Source organism: Onychomys torridus, chromosome 7 (assembly GCF_903995425.1).
Source record: "Onychomys torridus chromosome 7, mOncTor1.1, whole genome shotgun sequence".
Taxonomy (NCBI): Eukaryota; Metazoa; Chordata; class Mammalia; order Rodentia; family Cricetidae; genus Onychomys; species Onychomys torridus.
The window spans coordinates 71,876,086-71,893,870 of NC_050449.1; the positions used below are offsets into that span (position 1 = coordinate 71,876,086).

The 17,785-nt window shown below is 39.5% G+C and overlaps 1 protein-coding gene across 1 annotated transcript in view; it reads left to right on the plus strand.

Moving 5' to 3' along the window:
• Positions 1-11,530, plus strand: part of Ddx43 (DEAD-box helicase 43) — a 32,211-nt gene extending 20,681 nt beyond the window's left edge. The window contains exons 10-17 of the mRNA XM_036191797.1: positions 72-172; positions 2,451-2,538; positions 3,502-3,629; positions 3,781-3,890; positions 5,319-5,457; positions 6,899-6,986; positions 8,104-8,245; positions 11,392-11,530. Coding sequence (XP_036047690.1) covers positions 72-172; positions 2,451-2,538; positions 3,502-3,629; positions 3,781-3,890; positions 5,319-5,457; positions 6,899-6,986; positions 8,104-8,217 — 768 coding nt within the window. The 3' untranslated portion in view covers positions 8,218-8,245; positions 11,392-11,530. The remainder of the gene's footprint in view (positions 1-71; positions 173-2,450; positions 2,539-3,501; positions 3,630-3,780; positions 3,891-5,318; positions 5,458-6,898; positions 6,987-8,103; positions 8,246-11,391) is intronic.
• Positions 11,531-17,785: the final 6,255 nt, after the last annotated feature.

Consider the following 17,785-nt stretch of genomic DNA (forward strand, 5'->3'; position numbering starts at 1 on the left):
AAGTTTTTTAGGTAATAGGGAAAATAAGTATTTAGATATGAGATTGGCCACATTCTTCATTTTGAATACAGGTTTTAGATGAAGCGGATAAGATGCTAGACATGGGATTTGAACCCCAGATAATGAAGATTTTGTTAGATGTACGCCCCGACCGGCAGACTATTATGACAAGGTAAATATGCCTAATTATGTAATCAGAATAAATCAGTAGATTAAAATCTATTCTATTAAGTTGCTTTCTCAACTATCTTTTGGTTGCTTGTTTGTTTTTTGTTTTTCTGAGACAGGGTTTATCTGTGTAACAGCCTTGGCTGTCCTGGAACTAACTTTGTAGACTAGACTGGCCTGCCTCTGCTTCCCAAATGCTGGGATTAAAGACATGCACCACCATGCCCGGCTCAACTATCTTTCAGAGCATTACTTGAAAGTATTTTGAGATTCTTAAGTGTAACAATTGCTACTTTGTCCTTGACTGTTACACCTTTCATACATAATAGACGGTTTTGTTATTTTTGTTACTTTTTTTTTTTTTTTTTTTTTTTTTTAGACACTATGTAGTTCTGCCTAGGCTGGGACTTTCCATGTAGACCAGGCTGGCCTCAAACTCACAGAGATCTGCCTTCCAAGTGCTGGAATTAAAAGCATGCACTATCTTGCCCAGCTTTGTTTATTTTTGTTTGTGTGCATGCACTGTGGCATATATGGAGAGATCAGAGGACAGCTTGCAAGAGTAGGTTCTGGCCACCATGTGGGTTCTGGGAATGGAGTCAGGAAAGCAAGTGTTTTCATCTGCTTGAGCCACTCAGGATGGGTTTTACATGAAAGCTGCATTTCATGGAAAGATCCTATGTTGAATAAATGATCACTTATCTTTAGAGATAAATATTTGATTTCTGATTGCCTTTCTTGATATAAAACTGAGATTGTGTGATCTATAAAGAATAATTCTTTCTAGGCCTATATTCTTTGTCTTAATTATTAAGACTAGGTATGGAGGCTGAAATGATGATTCAGTGATTAAAAATGGCTGTTGCTCATGCAGAGGACCCAGATTCAGTTCCCAGCACCTGCATCAGGTGACTCACTGCCACCTGGAACTCCATTTCCAGGAAGTCTGATGCCTCTGGCCTGTAGGAGCACCTGCAGTAACAAGCATACATCCATGCACACATATACATATAATTAAAATAATGAAAGTAAATCTTGTTTTAAAGAATAGTGTATGACTCCCCTCCCACAAGGCTCAGAAAATGTCACAGAAGAGGGACAGAAAGAATGTAAGAACCAGAGGTCAGGGCGCACCGTAAAACTGTCTTCCGAATATGGCAAGCAGTTGCATACAATTGATGTAGTCAGTATTCTAGCATGGACTGAACAGGGTGGGGGTGGGGGACTCAAGGCAGTTGCCAGCTGCCAGTAGAAAGTTGGTTTTCTTCATGGTGTGTTGCTTATGGTAAGGTGAATAGCCCTATACCCACATGCATGTGGCAACACATTTGAACTCAGTAGGTTGTGTGTATGTGTGTGAGAGAAAGAGAGACACATATCTGCCATTTTTTAAAAAATGAAGTTATATTTCATTGTATATGAAGGTACAAAAGGTGACCTATTTCATTACTTTATGCTGAAGAAAAGTATAAATTTATATAGCCTTTGATCGATATACTTAAAATTATTTGTATTGGGCCTAAGCACCTGGTTTTCATTGTTGACACTGTATGATAAATATAGATTGTTTTAATTTTTGTTTGTTCATTCTGACTTTTATAAAGGATGAGATAAAACTAAACTTTTATTACCTTTTTACATATGAAAATCCATTATAGGCATCCTTAACCTTTGGATAATATAAACAAAAAATAAGTAAATGAAAAACAACCTTTTATTAAACGTAAAGATTGTGTCCAGTAGTTGACTGTAACTAGACAACTTTTTTTTTTAAGATTTATTTATTTATTATGTACACAGTGTTCTGCCTGCATGTGTCCTTGCAGGCCAGAAGAGGGCACCAGATCTCATTAAGGTGGTTGTGAGCCACCATTTGGTTGCTGAGAATTGAACTCAGGACCTCTGGAAGAACAGTCATTGCTCTTAACACTGAGCCATCTCTCCAGCCCCTAGACAACTCTTAATAGAATGCAACTGTAAATTTGTTTTACTTGTTTAAAAGATTAGAAATACAAAGATGGCCAGGTGGTGATGGCACATGCCTGTAATCCCAGCACTTGGGAGGCAGAGGCAGGTGGATCTCTGTGAGTTCGAGGCCAGCTGGTCTACAGAGATAGTCCAGGACAGGCTCCAAAGCTACAGAGAAACCCTGTCTCCGGAAAAAAAAAAAAAAAAATACAAAGATGCCTTTCATGAGTAGCATGGTTCACAGCATACTTCAAGAAATTTGGTAGCATGTTATAATAAAGTTTTGATGTTGGTGTGTCTTGTTTTGTTTCCAGTGCTACTTGGCCATATGCTGTCCGCCGCCTTGCACAATCTTATTTGAAAGAGCCAATGATTGTCTATGTTGGTACATTGGATCTAGTTGTAAGCTTGTTTTTATTGCTACTAAAACTTTATAATTACACTTAAAGAACATAGTTAAAGGCAGGGGGATGTATTTCAGTAATGGAATAGATAGTTAGCATTCATGAGGCTCTGGGTTCAATTCCCAGGGAGAAATAGCTGATTTTGATATGTCTATTTTGTTGACTCATTAGTATATATATATATTTATGTAAAAATAGAGGGATTGGGGAGAGGGCTCAGTGGATACAGTGCTTGCCACTCAAATGTGGAATTCATATTCTTAGAACCCAAGTCAAAAATAAGGCAAATGGTGGCAATCACACAGACAGCATCCCCAGGACAAGCTAACTAGTGAGACCAGTCAAACTCAGAAAGAACTCCAAGTTCAGTGAGAGACCCTGCCTTATTATCAAAGTGGGGGAGCAATTGAGGAAGATCCTGTCAACTTTGGGCCTCCACACTCATGTTTCCACATACATACGCATAAAAAAGTAAATATAAACTAATACTTTGTGAAAAAGTAGGCAAAAATTCAGGAAAAAACTGTAAATGCTACTACAATCTAGTTTATCTAAAGATTTCTTTTTTTTCCATTATGGTTAAAAAATGACACTAGTCAATTTTGTATTAAAATTGACAAAATACTCACTGAATTGAGGTCATATTTCATCTCATCCCTCACTGAAAGTTTGATATGCAAAGTTCAGGAAGATGATTCTTGCAAACATAGTATTACTTGATGGTTGTTCTTACAACAGTAGTCAATAGCTTTTAGCATGCCTCCTGGTCATTCATGTGTTTCCAGACTCAGTGTGGGTATATAAATGATAAAAGTCAAAGACTGAGCTGTAAGTGTTGAGTAGAAATAGTAATTTTGCTATGCTCACAACCTTTCTATTTTCAAAGTATTAACTGACTACAGATGCATTTTTGAGCCACTTGTGGGTGGTGCTAACGTACTGTGATCTCTCAATTATTTAGGCTGTTAGCACAGTGAAGCAAAATATAATCATCACCACAGAAGAAGAGAAACGAACTCATATCCAAACTTTCCTAGAGAATATGTCACCTAAAGATAAAGTCATCGTCTTTGTCAGCAGAAAAGCTGTGTAGGTGTTTGTCTGTGCTTCCATTATCCTCAGCAGTCCACTGACTACCCATGACTGTGTCTGTATCGAATTTCAATGGGGAAGTTGTTTGCTAGTTGATGATGGTATTAGAATAAGCACTTAAGATCATTAACTTTATTCTTTACTTCAGTGCTGATCACTTGTCAAGTGACCTGATTCTCCGACACATATCAGTAGAGTCTCTGCATGGCAACAGAGAACAGAGTGACCGAGAGAAAGCATTAGAGAACTTTAAGACAGGTGAGTTATAATTGCTGCCTGTGGCAGTTTCAGGGAATTCCAGTACCTAGGCTTGACTGAGTGGTGATACCTTTTCATATTTCCTATTTCTCAGCCTGTCCTCACCTAGTTAGAGCTCTGAATATCAATCTGCTTCTGAGAAATAACCAGCTAACTCCACAAAGACCAATACATGAACAAGCGTCAGAATATTGACTTGAAGCAGAGACTGTATTTTAGTTTACCTGAAAGACATATGTGTAGCAGGAATCTTAAATGGTCTTATTAATAAAATCAAACCTAGGCCAGGTATTGAGGTGAATGCTGGAAGATCAGAGAAGCAGAACAAGTCACAGCTATCTCACCTCACCAGTTCCTCAGCTGATCCTGTTTCCTCAGACTGGAAGCCTCTGAGTCTTATCCAAATGAACCGAAGCTGAACTGTGCTGCTCAAAAGCCTAAAAGCGGGCTGGAGAGATGGCTCAGAGGTTAAGAGCACTGACTGCTCTTCCAGAGGTCCTGAGTTCAATTCTCAGCAACCACATGGTGGCTCACAACCATCTGTAATGAGAACTGGTGTCCTCTTCTGGCCTGCAAGCATGCATGTAGGCAGAACACTGTATACATAATAAATAAATAAATCTTTAAAAAAAAAAAAAGCCTAAAAGCTTAACCAGCCAAATGCTTCTAGTTTCTGGTCTTCACGCCTTACATACCTTTCTGCTTACCATCACTCCCTGGGATTAAAGATATGAGTCACCATGCTTGGCTGTATCCTTGAACAGATGGATTTCTGCCTCTGGAATGCTAAGATTAAAGGCGTGTACTACCACTGCCTATCCTCTGTGTTAATCTGTCTCTGACCCCAGATAAGTTTATTTGGGTGCACGATATTTCGGGGAACACAATACCACCACATTCTTAGTCACCTCACTACTGCTGTGATAAAACATCTTGACCAAGGCAACTCATAAAAGGAAGGCTTTATTTGGGACCCATCACCATCATCATGAGGAGCTTGACAGCAGGCAGGTGGAGCAGCATCTGAGAGGTCTTGAAGCAGAGAGCTGTACTAGGGATGGTGGGAGGCTTCTGAAACTTCAAGCCCTCCCCCAGTAATGTACACTTTCCAACAAGGCCAGACCTCCTAATCCCTCCCTAAAATTACAACAGGGACCAAGCATTTAAACATAGGAGTCTATGGGAGCCATTTCCATTCAGACCACCAACATAGTCTCTTTCCCACATTGTTCAGATAGTTGAGGGGAGAACCATTTGCTGAACTGTGGTATGTTGTGCTGTGACTTTCCAGTAGTTTAAAAAGCTTTCTTTTCCACTTTCACTATAAGCAATAATCATCTAATTAAATAATAAGAATAATTGAATTTCACGTGTCTTGGACTGGCTGTTACCAGAGAGGTTTAGTGTTTATTTGCCTTTACTCTTTAGGTAAAGTGAGAATACTCATCGCTACTGACTTGGCATCTCGAGGTCTTGATGTCCATGATATCACTCATGTCTACAATTACGATTTTCCACGGAACATTGAAGAATATGTACACAGAGTGGGACGCACTGGGAGAGCAGGGTAAGCCAGCTGGGTCTACCCAGGAGAGAAGCCAATTCTGGCTCTGGATTCCCTTCACTCTCAGAGACTGTTCTTGCCCACAAACCCATTTTATTCTCTTGTAAATGTTCTGTTCTTCTCTAGACCCCAATTGACGCTTTTATCCCTTTTTATCTGGATGAACTAGATCCTGCTGTGACTGGCTTCTTGTAATCTGAGTTTTTTCAATTGTTTGTTTATAGTTATTGATGGTAGGTTTTGTGAGTATTTCATTTTTGTTGTTACTTAATTTTGTTGTTTTTTTTAAAGACCATTTATGTATATGGGCACTTTGTCTACATGTTCATCTGCACATGAGAAGATCCCATTATAGATGATTGTAAGCTGCCATGTGGTTGCTGGGAATTGAACTCAGGACCTCTGGAAGACCTGTGCTCTTAACTGCCGAGCCATCTCTCCAACCCCTGTGTGTTTGGGGTTTTTTGCAGCACTGGGGATTGAATTTAAGGCCTCATACATACTAGAAAGTACTGTGTCACTAAGCCACATCCCTGAACTTTTTGTATTTCCCCACCATGCTCCCTACCCCACAGTCTTACTAATTCGCCAGTAAGCCTTACCAAAAAGCCTTGAACTTTGTGATCTTCCTGCCTAAGCTTCCCAAGTATGTAATTGTTTATGCTTAGATTTTAAGCCTGCAGCATTCTAGCTGTGAGCTGTGCTCAGTGATTATTTTTATTGTTATTGACAAAGTATAAGTTTGCATTAACAGAAGAAGAGAACCTTTTACCCCTGTTGAACCCTTGGGCTGTTTTTAAAGTAACTGAAAATACCACCAGCCTTCTGAACCCAGAATTCCTATGTTTCAGATCTGACCAACCATAAATCAAAAATGTTTTTTAAAAAGTACCTGTGTGGGGCTGGAGAGATGTTTCAGTGGTTAAGAGCACTGGCTGCCCAGCATCCACATGGCAGCTCACAACTGTCTGTAACATCTGTTCAGGGCATCTGACACATTATACAAACATACATGCAGGCAAAACACCAATGTTCATAAAATAAAAACAAATAATGTAAAACAAAACCTGCCTGTGCTGAACATAGATTTTTTTCTTGTCTTTGTTCCCAAGATAAAAGATTATGACATCAGTTTGTAGAGTGTTTGTACACTTGTACAGTAAGTAATCTAGGTATGATTTATATTATACAGGACAATGTATAAATGTGATGCTATTTTATGTAAGAGACTTGAGCATCCTCTGATTTGATGTCCTCATGGGGTCCTGGAGCCAACTCCATTGAATGCAAAGGGATGACTTTATTTAGATTCTAAATTGCTGTTTATGTGATATTAACTAAAACACATCTAAAGGTTTAGGTTTCTTTTTTGTTCTGTTTTCTGTATTAACAGAATTATGAGTATGGTATAAAATAAATTACATAAACCTTTTCCCTCTTCAAGGCGGACTGGCATGTCAATTACTCTTATCACAAGAAATGATTGGAGGGTTGCCACTGAATTGATTAATATTCTGGAAAGAGCAAATCAGGTGAGAATATGCAACTTATTAGAAATTTACATGTTAATGTTTTAGTTATATGTTATGTCAGATACTGAAGACCCTGTCTGGCAAGTAAAATGTATAACAAAACATGTTATAAGGGTTATAACATGGCAAAGATTGTGAGTTATGGGAGTATATGTTTGAGAAACCTAATGTGATATGAGTGAGCAATAGATAGCAGTGGGAACACTCTAGGTCCAGTGGTAAGACAGAATACATGAGAAATGGTACCATTAGAAAGGAGTGTTGGAAATTGTGGGAGAGAAGGAGAGTTGACCAGAATGGAGGATGTATGAAAAAGCCATATAGTGGAAACCTACTGTTTTACATTTGATTCAGTTAAATCATATATATAAATATACATGTAAAGGGCATCAAGATGGCTCACCACAGGTTGGGAATTTAGCTCAGTGGTAGAGCGTTTGCCTAGCAACCCTCAGCTCAAAATAAAAAAAAAAAAAGATGGCTCACCAGGTAGAAGGAAGTACATGTAGGGCCTGACAACCTGAATTTGATCCCCAGATCCCTCAATATAGCAGGAGAGAACTGACTCCCAAGAGTTTTCCACGAACCTGAGCCTGAGCTTGAGCAAACACATACACAAAATAAAATACATAATTGTTTTTAAAGATGTGTTAGAGCTGGAGGGATGGCTCAGCAATTAAGAGTGCACTAACAGAAGACCCAGAATCAATTTCCAACACCCACATGATGGCTCACGTCATCTGTAACTCTAGTTCCAGAACCCCCCTTCTGGCCTCTGTAGACACCCAAGTGCACAGGTGGTATATAGACATACATGCAGGCAAGAGAGTCATACACATAAAACAAAACATTTGAAAATAAAAGCATGTGTTAAGGAAACTGTTAGGCAGCTAAGAAACAATAGAAATGGAGTAGAAGAATGATGGGTACATTGGTCTGTAACTTAGAAATATATTTAGGACTTAACTGGTAAGACCTTTCTTTTCTTCCCTTGTTTCTTTGCTTTTTTGAAAGATAACTTATAATTGTGGGATTCTCTAGAATAATTTGAAGGTCATTCAGCATGTTGTAGGAAGGAAGGAACTCAGAATCCTAGTAACACATTTAATAATTTCAGAGTATCCCAGAGGAACTTGTCTTAATGGCTGAGAGATACAAAGCAAATAAACTGAAAAGAGAGATGGAAAAAAAATTGGGAAGACCTCAAGGAAAGCCACAGAAGTTTTACTAACATCTAGTGTAGCACTAGTGTGCCACAGGTAAACATCATTTATGGTGTAGACATTCAAATCGCTGTCTTTGTTCTTTGTTTGTTTTGTTGTTGTTTGTTTTCTGAGACAGGGTATCTGTATGTATCACTGGATGTCTCGGAACTCTCTATGTAGACCAGGTTGATCCTGAACTCATAAAGATATGCCTGCTTCTGGCTCCTAAATTGTGAGATTAAAAGTGTGTACTAACACACTCAGCAAATCTCTGTCCTTCAAAACTAGGTTCAGATGGTGTATGTATTACAATCAGCATAATCTCTGAAAACCACTAACATAATAAATGATGAATTCTTACTCTTTTCACCTATTACCAAAGTCTGGTTAATATACCTTTTTTAGACACGCCACCCAGGTGGCCTCACACCTGCCACCCTTCTACCTTTTCTGCATTAGCCTCCCAAGTGCAAAGGTTACAGGTGCATAACAGAATATACAACCCAGAAGTGACTTATGTATTTATCAAATGACTATCAGAAAATGTCAGGTGTTGGCAAGCATGTGGAAAATCGGACCCCCTGTTCACTATTGGTGGGGTTGTTAATTAGTCTCCTATAGAAAACACTGTAGTGCTTCCTTAGCAATCATATGATGTCACAAATCTACTTCTGAGTATTTACTCAAAAGAATAGGAAGTAGAACCTCAAAAATATATGTGCTTATTTCATAGCATATTTTTAAAAATCAGCACTACTCTCTTGGAAGCAACCCTGTTGCAGAATATTTGTAAATTATTCCACAGCATAAACAAATGCAACATATCTTTACATAGTTAAACAGTAAGTAAATTAGGTACACAACTTTAAACTCACCAAGATAGGATAGATAATAGAGTATCTTCTCCAAATGTGCCAATGCAAATGGACTGGATATTGTAATGTAATTCTTACTTGATAATTATTCTTTTTTGTGTGTGTGGAGCTGAGGATCGAACCCAGGGTCTTGCGCTTGCTAGGTAAGCACTCTACCACTGAGCTAAATCCCCAACCCCGATAATTGTTCTTATTGTATATAGTCTTACTATGTTAAAGCTAAAAACCTTTCTTTTTATTTAGACACAAAGGGGGAAATGTTGCAGAATATTTGTTTAACTATGCAAAGATAGACATGGGCCTGAATTTCCACATAGGACTGAGAAAGCTGGAAAAAAAATCAACAACAACAAAACCAAACAACCAACCAACAAACAAAAACAAAAAAAAGATATATCTCCTTTAAGAGGCACTGGTATGCAGCAGAGCACTTGAGCAGCCAGCATGCTAAGTAGTAACAGCAAGCTCAGTAAAAATGCCTGCCACAGTATAGGCACCAACTTCCTAGAGCTGGGTTGATTAAATGCAGCTCTCAGTTAAACACAGCTCCCAGTTGTACACAGCTCACTGCCAGAGCCACAAGGCAGAGGGCCTAGCTGCCACTTAGCAGTTTAACGTCTGTAAGAGAACACAACAGGTGCACAGAAAACATGTTCAGACCAAAAAAATTAAAAAATAAATAGGTTACAGTATGTGTAGGTGCCTAAGAAAGAAAAAATGGGTATAGACAGTCATAGGAAAAAGTAAATAGTTTAAAAATAATTAAAGTCTTTAAAGAAAGAGTAAAGTAATATAAAAATAATAAGCCACATAAAGATGGGAAATACACAGGGAGTCTGGATCCAGTATGGTGCTTTGTTGAATTTTTTGAGTGCTGATAAGTGAACAGCAGCTTCTGAGAGAGGTGGGATTGTAAGAGTAACTGCTGAATTAAACCAGCATAGATACTTGAGGGATGTCTTAACTTTTAAATGGAATTCAGAAAATTCCATTGCATTGGGGGAGAGGTTATGCTTTTGTTTCCACAGGGAATGAAAGGCTATGGATTCCTTCAAAATTAATAGAGGGCAGATTTGATTAGGGGAGACTCCCTGAAAATTTTGGTTATCGACATAAAGAAATAAACCTACAAAAACTACAAGACAGGTGTTACATATGCTGATCCCTCTATATGGGAATAGCTCTCAGACTGGATGAGACATGATAAATCTTGTTGGTTACAGAGTCATCTTGACTTATTATTACATGTTGTCCTTTCATATGGCATGGATAGAGGTTTGGTTTATACAGTCCAAACTAACTTATAAAGTTGACAGATGTCTTTTTACCTGCTCAAACATAAACTAGAAGGAGGAATTTAGGCTCAAAGAATGAAACAGAGACACCAAGGGCCAGACAGACATATAGACAGAAACAGAGGAAGCAGGAAAGTAGGACATACAGAATAAAAGAAAGGTAAAAGCCCCAGGCAAAATGTAGATGAATAGAAACAGGTTAAATTAAAAGAGCTAAGCCGGGTGGTGGTGGCGCACCTTTAATCCCAGCACTCGGGAGGCAGAGGCAGGAGGATCTCTGTGAGTTTGAGGCCAGCCTGGGCTACAGAGTGAGTTCTAGGAAAGGTGCAAAGCTACACAGAGAAACCCTGTCTCAAAAGCCAAAAAAAAACAAAAAAAGAGCTAGTTGGGCAAGCTTAAGCTAAGGCTGAGCATTCATAATTAGTAATAAATCTCCATGTCTTTATTGGGGAGCTAGTTGGCAGCCCAAAGAAAATTCCAACTACACAACACAAAGGTCCAAAAGAACTAATATTATATATGAATCCAGTATGCAGCATCTAAAATAGTAAATTCCAGTGGAAGCAACAGGAACAGGAGTTCTAGGGCAGCCTGGGCTTACATGAGATCCTATCTCAAAGAAGAAAAATCATGGAAACAGAATCAAGCTTTCAAAGTGAGTGGGGGTAAGTTAAACAAAGTGGGTATCTCTGTTTAATGGATATAGAGTTTGAATTTTGCAGGTTGCACAACCGTGAATATAGTCATCAGCACTGAACTGCGTGCTTGAAAATGGTTGAGATAGTGTATTTTATATCATATAATCACACCACCTTTTTAAAAAAGAATTTTGAGCTGGGCGGTGGTAGTGCATGCCTTTATAAGCACTTGGGATGTAGATGCAGGCAGATCTCCGAGGACAGTCAGTTCTACAGAGCAAGCTCCAGGAGAGCCAGGACTACAGAGAGAAACCCTGTCTCAAAAAATAAAACAAACAAGCAAAAACCAAGAATTTTGTAAATAGTAACATTTCCCCCCACTTATTTTTCAGGATTCAAGATTTTATTCAAAGTGGAATTGTTGAAATGTATATCAATATGAAGAAACAAGGCTGATTCTTAAAATAATAGTGTTTTTAAATGTAGAATTCAATGTTTTATACTTTCTTTAATAAAAATCATAGTTTTTAACCTTGTTGAAATTTTTTCATGGATATTTGTTAAGGTAGTACTAAAAGGTTTTATTTATAATATTTTAAATTTAAAAAGGAAAACTTTGGGGGCTGAGGATGTAGCTCAGTGGTAGGGTGCTTGCCTAGCATGTGCAAAGTCAAGGTTTCAACCCTTAGCACTGCAAAAGGAAAAAAAGACAATTATCACCTGTAATGTTGCTGCACCAACATCTGTGAAGAGTGGCGCTTGTTCAGATGAGTCATGGCAGTGAGAAGATACTGTGAACAAAATGTTGATTTTTGCAATAAAAAAAGTTGATTTTTTTTCTTCCTAGATGGTATTTTAGTTTTGTATTATACAAACAGTATTTTATCTGGATATACTTTGTTCAGATAAGTACAGACAACCTTTTGGAAGTGTGAAACAAACAGAAAAAAACATGAACCATTTGTCCATCTTTTTATTTCTACCCACTCCTACACTGGTGTCCTGAGAAAAATCCAACTGTTTACATTAATGCTGCTTCAATCTCATCTGTCTTACTGCTCCTGTATGGTTGTTACTGTTCCACTGTAAATGACAGTTGCTTGTATATTTATAAGCTCCAGGGTTTGTGTAGCTTTAACCTCTCTGTGCATGTAATTATATTTGTGTGTATGTTATGTGTAAGGATGGTAGGCCATCCTCATATCTACATTATTCATCCACACAGTGTGAACTGAGATTTAGTGGCGAGATTAATAATAGACCCAAAAGGAGTATCATGTGTCCTAGGCCAGCCTTGCTATGTAGCATGACTATCGACTTTTGATCCTCCTGCCTTCACCTCCTGAGTGCTGAGATTACATGCATGTCCCACCACTCACATTCCTGTCATTTTAAATGTCTTTCTTTAGGTACCCTTTGAGTTGTGGCAGTTACAGTCTCTTATTTGAGGGCACTGCATTCAAAGCCCTCTAGTAGATGCTTGAAACTGGATAGTACTGAATCAGATGTGTGTTGTCCTGTGCATACACATCTATGATAAAGTTACAGGCACTGAGGGTTAGTATTGTCATCTTGAAGAATCTGAAGTCACTGAGGAGGCAAGCCTCCGGATACAGCTGTGTAGATATCTTACATTGGTTAGTCTTTGACCAGGTCCATGAGGAATTATCTTAATTAGGTTTATTGAGATGGGAAAAGCCAGCCTAAAGGTGGGCAGCAGCATCTCAAGGGCTTGGGTCCTGGAGTGTATAAAAAGGGAGCTAGCTGAGCATGAACATTGATTACTCTCTCTCTCTCAACTGTATATGCAATGTAACCAGCTGCTTCATATACCTAAAAGGAAGTCCCTGCTATGATGAAACATACCCTGGGAACTATGAGATAAAATAAACCCAAAATATTTTATCACAGCAACAGAAAGAGTAACTGAGATAGGCACTATACAAGATTTTCCACAGGTGTGCAGTGTATGTGCACATGTTTATGTGGGTGCACATGCCAGTGGAGGCCAACGGAGGGCACTGGGAATAGTCCTCTGTCATTGCCTTACTTTTTGAAATAAGGGGAATCACTAAACCTGAAGCTCATTGGTTTGGCTCGACTTGGTTTGGTCAGCAAGTTCCTGGGACCCACCTGTCTCCATTCCCAACTCGAGTTTGGCATATGCAGACAAATCCAGCTTCTGTGTGAGTTCTGGATATTTGAAGTCAGGTCTTCTTGCTTTCCCAGCCAGAAGTCTTACCCACTGAGCCATCTCCCTAACCCTCCCCGCACCCCCTTTTTTTAATTTGGTTTAGGTTGTTTTCAAGGTTTTTAAATTTATTTCTTTGTCCGCATGGGTATGTTATGCATGTGTGTCACATCCCCCATGTTGCGGGTCAAAGAGCAACTTCATGGAGTCAGGTCTCTCCTTCCACGTTTGTATGGGTTCCAGGGATTGAACTCAAACCACCAGGCTGGTTGGCAAGTTCCTATATCTGTTGAGCCATCACACCAGCCCCTCTTGGGATTGTTGGTTGGTTGGTTGGTTGGTTGTTGATGTGTGTTTTTTGCTTTTGTTTTAAAGGACCTTTATGTGGCTGTTTTGTCCCCTAGGCTGATCTTAATCATTCTGCCAGACTCCTAATTGCTGGAGGTACCATTCCTTTCTTGGTGGGGGTGGCAATGGGGCAAGGGATCAAAGCCAGGGCTTCTTCCCATGTGATCGACGCTGCATCCCCAGCTCTCCTCTGTATCATCTTAAATTCTGCTGGAAATTCAGTCACAGCTTCTCCAGTGGTAGACATGGGCTCTCCTGCAATCTGTTTTCTGACCCAGCCTGTTCAGCCTGCATCCGTGCCTACACTGAAGAGCTCAGTAGCACTTCCTTCAGGGTCCCTTTGCTAGAATCTTTATAGGGGACATACTGTATGGGACACAGATTTCCAATGAAACATGTTTTCTGTTGATGTTTCCCACCAACAAATCTAATACCTTTTCCATCTTAACTGAGCACTTAGCACAGTTAAGTAATTGCAGCAAAACCAGCATATTTTTACCTCTTTTTCATAATTTCAGATGGATCATTGTTACTGTAAATCTTAGAAATGTTTGGATATTAGTTTTCCTTATTCAGACCATTTCACTTATTTTTTTTTAATGTATATGGATGTTTAGCTTGCATAAACATAGTTTGCGGTGCCCATGGAGGCCAAAAGAGGGGGGTTGGGGATTTAGCTCAGTGGTAGAATGCTTGCCTAGCAAGCTCAAGGCCCTGGGTTCAGTCCTCAGCTCTGGCAAAAAAATTAAATTAAATTTAAAATTTTTAAAAAGGGCTGGAGAGATGGCTCAGTGGTTAAGAGCACCGACTGCTCTTCCAGAGGTCCTGAGTTCAAATACATGGTGGCTCACAACCACTTGTAATGAGATCTGGTGCCCTCTTCTGGCCTGTAGGGACACATGCAGGCAGAATACTGGATACATAATAAGTCTTTATGAATAAATAAATAATGAATGAATAATAAATAAATAAAGGTATCAGATCACTTGGAGTTGCACCTAGGGCTGGAGTTACAGAGTGTTGTGGGTGCTAAGAATTGAACCGGGGTCCTCTGGAAGAGCATCCAGTACTCTTAACCACCAAGCCATCTCTCCAGCCCCCATTTTACTTTTTTAAAGCATTGCTACCTTTTTGGCATTGCCAAAGTTGCTAGTGTTAGTGCTATTGCATTTTAGAGCCATTATTAAATAGTTTAACAACACAAGGACTGCAGTGATACAGTAATTGATTTGAGTGTAATTGTGATGCGCAACTTTAATCCCAGCACTCGGGAGGCAGAGGCAGGCAGATCTCTGTGAGTTTGAGGCCAGCCTGATCTACAAAGTGACTTCTAGGACAGCCAGGGCTACACAGAGGAGCCCTGTCTCAAAAACCCAAAAATCAACCTGCAATTATAGGAGCTGAGGAGATGCTCGGTGGTTAGAGCCATTTGTTGCTCTTGCAGAGGACTCAGGTTTAGTTCCCAGCACTGAAATGGCAGCTCAACCACCTGTAACTCCAATTCCAGGGAACTTGACCCCCTCTTATGATCTCAACAGGCATGCATGTGGTATACATACATACGGCAAAAAATACACAAGAAAAATCTAAAAAAATTTTAAGGGTGCTATTGTGTAAGTACTGGTAAGGTAGCATATACATTATGGATATGGTGAACAAAGGAATTATTCATGTTCTAGTAAGGTTTAAGCAAGGTACTGTGGGTAGAGTATGATGGTGCAAGATTCCAACATGCCACTCAAGCAACATACAACTTTACACGTACATCTTTTATTTCCAAAGTTTTCCACTTCATGTTTTTGGACCACGGTTGACTGTAACAGAAATCATGGAAAGCAAAACTGCAGATAAGTGGTCTTATTGTAAACAATCATGAAAGGCTGAGTGCAGGGACAGTGACCTGCTTCCCTGAGAACTGTACAATCCAGGCATTGAGTAGCTTCCTGTCATTTTGTCTTATAGAACCTGCACCCAAGTCCTGAGATGATGTGAGCACAATCAGAGCTTCAATAACCACTAGATAACCAACCTTCCTTTAGAAACAAAAAAATGCAGCCTTTAATCTCAGGACTCCAAGGCACACAGCTCTCTGAGTTCAAGGCAAGCCTGGTCTACAAAGTGAGTTCCAGAGCAGCCAGGACTATACAGAGATACCCTGTCTCAAAACAACACCACTTTTTAAAGTGGTGCAGTGCTTGACCATGTGTGGGATCCTAGGTTCTATCCCTTTGGTTGGTTGGTTTTTTGTTTTTTTCCAAGACAGGTTTTCTCTGTATAGCTTTGGTGCCTGTCCTGGACTCGCTCTGTAGACCAGGCTGGCCTCGAACTCACAGAGATCCACCTGGCTCTGCCTCCCGAATTCTGGGAGGTGTGCGCCACCGCCAGGCAGGTCTACCCCTTTTTGCAGAAAACAAACTGCAACCATCACATTGAAGGTGAATTGGCAATACTCTGGGGCTGAGAAGATGCCTTCATAGCCAAGAGTACTTTCTGGGAATGAAAAATGGCTCAGTGACCTGTACCCTTCAAATGGATAAATTGTGTTGGGTGCAGCCGGGCAATGGTGGCCCACGCTTTTAATCCCAGCCAGCACTCAGAAGGCAGAGCCAGGCAGATCTCTGTGAGTTTGAGGCCAGCCTGGTCTACAGCTCGAGATCCAGGAGAACCCCAAAACTACACCAAAAGCCTGTCTCAAAAAACAAAAACAAACAAAAAAGACATCAGAACAGTAAGGAACTAGTTTTCCAAAATCTAAGCATGAGTTGAACTCAGAAGAGCAGTACAAACCCAGCCTGGTAGTGTATAGTTGTAATCCCAGATACTGATGAGGCTGGGTCAAGAGGATCTGAAATGCAAGGCCTGCAATTTTTTTTCTTATTCAGGTGCTGAGAACTGAATCCGGGACTTTGTGTACCTTTCTTTTTTCGGGAGGGGAAACGACTCACTTTAAGCTAGTAAATAGAGCTTGATTTTTTAATTTATTTTATTTATTATTATTTTTTTTGGGGGGGGTCTGGCATTCTACTTGTTAACTGTCCTCAAAACTCTCCTCCCCGTGTTGACACTTTTTCTATGACATTCAAAACTAGTGGTTGTTAAGTACAAGGCACAAACTCTAAGACTGATAAATCCAACTACATTAAAACTTTTAAGTCTGGGATTGGGGATTTAGCTCAGTGGTAGAGCACTTGCCTAGCAAGCACAAGGCCCTGGGTTCGATACTCAGCTCAAAAAAAAAACAAAAACAAAAAAACAAACTTTTAATTCTTATTTATTGTAAGATACCAAAAAAGTAAAGACAACACATGTGGTAGACATGATTTGTTACACAGGGAACTAACAACTACAGAACAATGAGAAAGAGGCTCCTGCAACAGTTCAGACACAAAGTTCACCAGAAAGACTTAAAGAGCATCACTTGTCACTGGTGAATGCTGCTTGAATAGAGGGAGTCATCCTCTGTCTCACATTCATTTGTGTTAGGAACCAGTGCTTTTGGAGAAAAACATATAAAACAAAAATAAATTAAAAATAAATTACATGCTTATCCATACATGATAGAGTACCTGAAGCAGAGGTGATGCGGAACTTAATTTTCCTTTCCTTTCCTACCCTGGGACACATGACTAGGCACTGTTTCCATGCTAATTTCCTGTATTTGAACAAGGCCTCTATCAACCATTTCGATTATGGTCTCTCACAGCCTTCTGCAGACTTACACTAGGTGAGAAGTGATACTCATTAAGGACTTAAAGCATTTAATTGGGGGAAGATGTATATTTGTTTTCCCTTTCCAAAATGGCAAGGTTTTCATTTTTATTTTTAGTATTTAACTTTTATTATAATCTTTATATTTGAATGAATTAATGAAAAACTGAGAACTAAATTATATTCATTTTAGTTATTGCTGTGAGCTTTTGCATTATTACAATCACATTGGGGGGGTGGTTTTGTATTCAAAGAAGACATCAGCCACTTAATAGATAGGCAGCCATGTGGTGTACATGTGTTGAGGGGTTGGAGGGAACATCAAGAGAAGGAAGCACAAATACCAGGAAAAGCCTCCTTAAGGTTCTGACCAGCATCCAAAAGAAGAAAAACAAAAACAAAACACTCTACCTTTCTGAGTCAGGACAAGGGAGCAGACCCAACCCAAACACTATGGTGACTCACAGGCACTACTGCTGGCTTTTGGTGTTTTGTTTTCTGAGACAAGATCTTATTCTGTTAGCCCAGGCTGGCCTTGC